Source organism: Mandrillus leucophaeus, unplaced genomic scaffold (genome assembly GCF_000951045.1).
Source record: "Mandrillus leucophaeus isolate KB7577 unplaced genomic scaffold, Mleu.le_1.0 Scaffold213, whole genome shotgun sequence".
NCBI classification, from domain to species: domain Eukaryota; kingdom Metazoa; phylum Chordata; class Mammalia; order Primates; family Cercopithecidae; genus Mandrillus; species Mandrillus leucophaeus.
The window spans coordinates 1,144,257-1,150,865 of NW_012102177.1; the positions used below are offsets into that span (position 1 = coordinate 1,144,257).

Consider the following 6,609-nt stretch of genomic DNA (forward strand, 5'->3'; position numbering starts at 1 on the left):
CATGATTACTGCTTGATTACCTTCTTGGGCATCTTGAAAATCCTGTCCTCCTACCTACGTCAAAATGCAGCAGAAAGGAAAAGCCCTAATCTTACCAGTCTTAACGAGTACAAATGAAGTTGTTGTGCATTAATATCTAAATCTCAATGGTTTGAGTTCTCACCTGTGCAAAGGTAGAAAGCCCCAGTTCCAGGAAAATCCTTTTCCCCCTAGTATTTCTAGGAATCCTAGGGGCACGTGCATGGTTGTATGATCCTAAACCAGTTGCCGGGGCTGGTCAAGTCATGCCTTGGCAGCTTCAGGCTCCAGTGGTCCCACAGGCACACCACAGCAGGGCGCTCTACTCACCTAACCAGCCCCTAGGTCATCCAGAGGATTTATCATTATTCTGAGACTCCACGGGGCCTTGCCTGTGGATCCAGAAGGGTACCACTGTGCCTCAATACAAGACACTACTCTTGGGAGGTGAGAACATGCCCTCCGGGTTCAGATGAGAGGGGCTGTTCCACAGCAACATTTTTTGAACTCCAGTGTTACAGTGTCTATGGACAAAGCTTTTAGTTCTTACCTATAGCCCTTCTCTTCCCAGGGAGCCAACTTACCTTCAGGTTGGCTGGTTCAGGACATACCTGGACAGCAGCTTGTCTCCAGCCTTCTATTTTCTTGGGAAGCTGGGCTTGCTGTCAGACTGGTCCTTCTCTTATGGTAGATTTTCTCTTGAGGCTCCCATAGTCTCTGCAAGTGGGCCTCTGCCTGGGTCACTCCAGCACATCAGGCCTGTCAGTAGTCAAAGCCAAGAGCAGACAAAGTTCCCGACTTTCTCCCAGGATCCCCAGCCCCAATAAAAATCAGCGAATGTGATGCCTGAGGAGGATTATTGCCTCACTATGTACCAGTACTGCTGAATCCCATCTCCCACTCAGCTGGGACCCGCTGCAGTTCTTCCGCAGGATATGAGCTTTATCAACATCCCAAGGTTTTCCATTTCTTCTTCGAGGTGTGATTACATTGAGCAGTAACAGCAACACCTGAAAGAGAATGGATACAGGTGTTCATTTCAGATGGTACAAGTTTAACAAGTCCAAGAGCAACTTAAGGTTCAACACAAAACTTCTAAGAAGATATTTAAATCTTAGTGCTTCATCCAGAAAACACCACAGCATAACTGAGAGCACTGGAGGCAGAAATAATTTAGTTTAGATCCACGAATTGCTTGCTATTTACTGTGTGACTCTGGGTAGCCATTGACTTTAAACCTATTTTTCCCACTTATAAAAAGGTAATGATGACCACTTGTTGGAAAACTTGAGGGTAATAGTGGTAAAGGTCAGAGTAAGACCCAATACCTAGGACCCAACACCTGGTAGGCACAAAGTCAGTTCTGCTTCCTTTCCCTTTCTGTAGAGAAATGCACAGGATATTCCTTATATGCCACTTAGGCTATGGGATTGACATAGGTTTGGTCCCTTATGCTATTGATTAGGTTTTGCTCTAAAAAGCTTTAAAAAAGAAAATTCATTACTATAAGATAAATTCGATTCCAAATTAATCTTGTAGTAACTCTAAGGTATGATTATGCTGCAGTTCTAGTGTAGTTGGTTCTTAGTTCATATTGAACATCATTATAGTATCAATAAACCCTTAGCAGGCTTTAACTATCTCATAGCTTTCTCTCTGATTTCCTCAATGAAAACAAAATAGCAATAATTAGGAAAAATCAGAAAATGAAAGCCAAGGAATGAAAAATCTGAATAAAAGCTATTGCATACTCCACATAGAAAAGATCTAGCTGAGGCCAAGCACGGTGGCTCACACCTGTAATCCCAGCACTTTGGGAGGCCAAGGCAGGCGGATCACCTGAGGTCAGGAGTTCGAGACCAGCCTGACCAATATGGAGAAACCCCGTCTCTACTAAAAATACAAAATTAACTGGGTGTGGTGGTGCATGCCTGTAATCCCAGCTACTAGGGAGGCTGAGGCAGGAGAATTGCTTGAACCCAGGAGGTGGAGGTTGCGGTGAGCCGAGATCGCGCCATTGCACTCCAGCCTGGGCAACAAGAGTGAAACTCCATCTCAAAAAAAAAAAAAAAAAAAAAGAAAAGAAAAGATCTGGCTGATACAGTGGTCAGGAAGGCACACGGGATCTGGAATCAGGAGACCTGAGCTTGAATTCTGGCTCAGCCACTTAGTAGATGGGAGGCACGTTGGTCTCTCTGGGCCATTTTCCTCATCTAAGATGCAAGTATCTCACAGAATTATAATTGATGTTAAATGACAAGTGCTATATGTTAGTTTGGTTCAATAAGCCGAATAGAGACAATCAGACAGACCTGGTCCCTGCCCCTGGGAGCTCACAGTCTCTTTGACCTGGGCCCTACTTTTTCCCTGATCTGGTTTTTAGTAGAGGCCAGCTTGGAATTGCTACTCATGACTACACTGATTGACTTCCAGGAGAGAGCCCTTCGAAACACCAGTGCTCACTGACCTAACCTTCTCTGCTGGTCTTACATAGAACTGGTCTGGGGAACTCACTCTATTTCCATGCTATCTCTAGCCAAAATACTTAACTTCTTGCACAAACATCATAAAATAAAGAATTACAAATAAATCACTCCCCCTGCAAACTCAAAGACCAGGCTTATCCCCTCTCCTGACTGTGTGGCAATATCATCCGTTGCCCGAAAGAAATCCTCTCATACTGGAGACCAAACTCCAGGTCCCTTTATTGCCAATCCTGTGCCTTTACATGCCATCATAATAACATTTACAAAGTGTTTTCCCTAAAGCCTCGCCCACTGCTACCCAGTCAAGTAGAACCAAAGGATATCTAGCTGTCTGTCCTTGGGACTGACACGCCCTGAGTCTCTCCTCTCGCATTTTTAAGCAGTTATGCCACAGAAAGAACCTTTGGGCCCAGGACCCTGGGTTTTGTAAGAATCAGTCTTTGGGAGAACAGACCCAAACCCTCTTCTTCTAACGTGAGTGGTGTTTTTACTAGTTGCTTCTTCAAACTTTGTAATTCGAGTCCTTCTTTAAGGTAACAAAAATGCTTTTAAAGTCTTCTGCTGAATCTTGTACCAAACAATAACCTTCAAGTTTTGGTGAAACCATGACTTTTATGTGTCGAGCTTGCTTAAAACAAGGCACACAGATAATCCTGCGACGTACTCCACTTTCTTCAAAAACTGATGGACGAGCTTTGCGCAGTGGCACTATCATAGACAATGAGGTTTACTCGAGGGGTGATTATTGCTAACTGAAAAACTGATGAACATAGGAAGTGCATGTCTGTAGCTTAATAGTATAGTCAGCCAACTTGAGACCTTGGCTCACATATTTTTGCAACATTTCTAGCCCATGACAACACTGGGTAATCCTGCGTCTTAGAACTTATCAAACATCTCTCTAATCGTTTAATATACAAGTAACAGACATCTACATCACTCGAAACTACACTCTGCCTGCTCCGGGAGGAGTCTTACGTCAGAGGACTTCTGCTGCTGCGATAGGGGAAGATCACAGACACAGTATGGAGTTTGAGTCAGTAATTTCTGCCTGTCTGAGAGGAACAGTACACAGGCAGATGGGGAAGAGTTGGTTTATAGACAGTGGTTACCAATGCCTTCCAAAAATCTACAGTACTTTACTAGTAGTCTCTCTCTACCCCACCAGGACAATCTCCGCAGAAACTCTGCGGTTAGAAGGCAATAGGATGATGTATTTAAAGTGATGAAAGAAAAACCTGTAAACCGATTGTTTTTCTTTCTTTTTTTTTTTTTTTTAGACAAGGTCTCACTCTGTCACCCAGGCTAGAGTGCAGTGGTGTGATTTCAGCCCACTGCAGCTTCAACCTTCTGTAGTCAAGGGATCCTCCCACCTCAGCCTCCTGAGCAGCTGGGACTACAGGCATGAGCCACCACATTCAGCTAATTTTTCTATTGTTTTGTAAAGATGGAGTTTTGCCATGTTGCCCAGGCTGGTCTCGAACTCCTGAGCTCAAACAATCAGCTTGTCTCAGGCTCCCAGAGTGCTGGGATTACAGGTGTGAGCCACCGCGCCCAGCCAAGAATTCTGTATCTGGTAAAACTATCCTTCAAAATCAAGGGAGAAACTAAGATATCCCTAAATAAACAAAAGCTGAAGGAATTAATCACCACTAGACCTACCCTGCAAGAAATGTTAAAGGGAGTCCTTCCCTCAGGTTGTAAGGAAACCACACTAGACAGTAACTCAACGACTGTATAAAAATATACATTTTTCCTTTCAAGGTAAACACACAGACAAATATAAAAACCAGTATTATTGCAATTTTGGTTTGTAACTCCCCTAATTATTTTACAGGACCTAAAATAGAAAAGCATAAAAAACTATAAATCTTTGCTAGTGGGTACACAATATATAAAGATGTAATTTGTGACAGCAATAACATAAAGAAGAGATGGAGCTGTAAAGGACGTCTTTCATATGCAATTAAAGTTAGCAGTTTAAAACAGGTTGTTATAACATTAGGATGTTTTATGTAAGTCTCACGGTAACACAAACGAAATAGCTACAGAATATACACAAAAGGAAGTGAGAAGGGAACTAAACATGCCACTATAAAAAATCAACTGAACTCGCTGGGCGCAGTGGTTCACACCTGTAATCCCAGCACTTCAGGAGGTTGAGGCGGGCGATCACAAGGTCAGGAGTTCGAGACCAGCCTGGCCAATATGGTGAAACAAAAATTAGCCAGGCGGGCGTGGTGGTGCATGCCTGTAGTTCCCGCTACTCAGGAGGCTAAGGCAGAGGAATTGCTTGAACCTGGGAGGCAGAGGTGCAGTGAGCCGAGATTGCACCACTGCACTCCAGTTTGGGTGACACAGTGAGACTCCATCTCAAAAAAAAAAAAAAAAAAGAAAAAGAAAAAAGAAAAAATCAACTGAACTCAAAGAAACACAGTAAGGGAGTAAATGAGGGACAAAAAAGAGCCTATAAGAGATACAGAAAACAACAACATGGCCAAGAGTAAGTCCTTCCCCATCAGTAATTACTTTAAATGTAAATTAACTCCCAAATCAAGACAGATTGACAGAATGAATTAAAAAAAAAAAAGAATCCATCTATACACTGTCTACAAGAGACTCACTTTAGATCTAAGCGCACACAGGTTGACAAAGAAAGGACAGAAAAAGATATTCCATGCAAATAGTGATGAAGAGAGTAGGGGTGGCTATACTAATATCAGATAAAATAGACTTTAAGTCAAAAACTGGTACAAAAGACAAAGAACATTATATATTTTAAAAAGGGTCAATTCACCAATTAGATATAACAATTACATATATATATATATACACACGCACACACACATATACACATACACACACACACACCCCCCCCAAACATAACAGCTCCTAACTATATGAATAAACACTGACAGAACTGAAGGGAGAAATAGATGACTCTGTAACAGTAGGCTTCAACATCCCACTTTCAATAACTGATAGAAAAGCAAGAGACAAGATCAAAAAAGAAACAGAGGCTGGGCGCTGTGGCTCACACTTGTAATCTCAGCACTGTGGGAGGCTGAGACGGGTGGATTGCTTGAGCCTAGGAGCTCAAGACCAGCCTGGACGACATGGTAAAACCACCCCCATCTCTACTAAAAATACAAAAAATTAGGCAGGCACAGTGGCGCATGCCTATAGTCCCAGCTACTTGAAAGGCTAAGGCAGGAGAATCACTTGAGCCTGGGAGGCGGAGGTTGCAGTGAGCCAAGATCGCACCACTTCACTCCACCCTGGGTGACAGAAGTGAAACCGTCTCAAAAAGAGGACTTGAACAACATGATAGGCCATTTGGACCTAACAGATATACAAAAAGCATACCACCCAACAATAAGCAGAATACACATATTCCTCAAGAGTATATGGAACATTCTCTGGGACAGGCTATTAGGCCACAAGTAAGTCTTAAAACATTTGAAAAGACTGAAATTATATAAAGTATCTTTCTAATCACAACGGAATAAAATTAGAAATCCATAGCAGAAAGAAAACCATAAAATCTACAAATACGTGGAAATCAAATGGTACTTTCTCAAACAACCAATGGGTCAAGGAAGAAGTCACAAGGGAAATAAGAAAATAACTTGAGACAAATGAAGATAAAAATACCAAAGCTTATGGGATGAAGCAAAAGCAATGCTGAAAGAAATTTGTATCTACAAATGCTCAAATTTTAAGATCTCAAATCAGCAACCTAATTTTATATCTTAAAGAACAAGAACAAACTAAACACAAAGCAAGCAAAAGGAAATAAATAATAAAGATTAGAGCAGAGATAAACATAACAGAGAATACAAAAAAGAGAAAAAAACCCAAAGAAACCAAGAGTTGGTTCTTCAAAAAGATCAACGAAATTGACCAACTTTTAGCTAGGTGAAGAAAAAGAGAAGACTCAAATGGGGGGACATTATGACCCATTTTACAGAGACAAAAAGGATTATAAAACAGTACTATGAACAACTGTAAGCCATCAAATTGGATAACCTAGACAAAACGGACAAATTAAATTCCTGGAAACACAACCTACCAACTCTGAATCATGAAAAAATAAAAATCTGAA

The 6,609-nt window shown here is 41.7% G+C and overlaps 1 protein-coding gene across 1 annotated transcript in view; it reads right to left on the reverse strand.

Annotated features, from left to right (window-relative positions):
* Window positions 1–245: 245 nt before the first annotated feature.
* IWS1 (IWS1 homolog (S. cerevisiae)) overlaps window positions 246–6,609 on the reverse strand; it is an 87,300-nt gene continuing 80,936 nt past the window's right edge. Inside the window, exons 14-15 of the mRNA XM_011980486.1 lie at window positions 894–1,028; window positions 246–777 (exon numbers count right to left, since the gene is read on the reverse strand). Of these exons, the coding sequence (XP_011835876.1) occupies window positions 772–777; window positions 894–1,028 (141 nt within the window). The 3' untranslated portion in view covers window positions 246–771. The remainder of the gene's footprint in view (window positions 778–893; window positions 1,029–6,609) is intronic.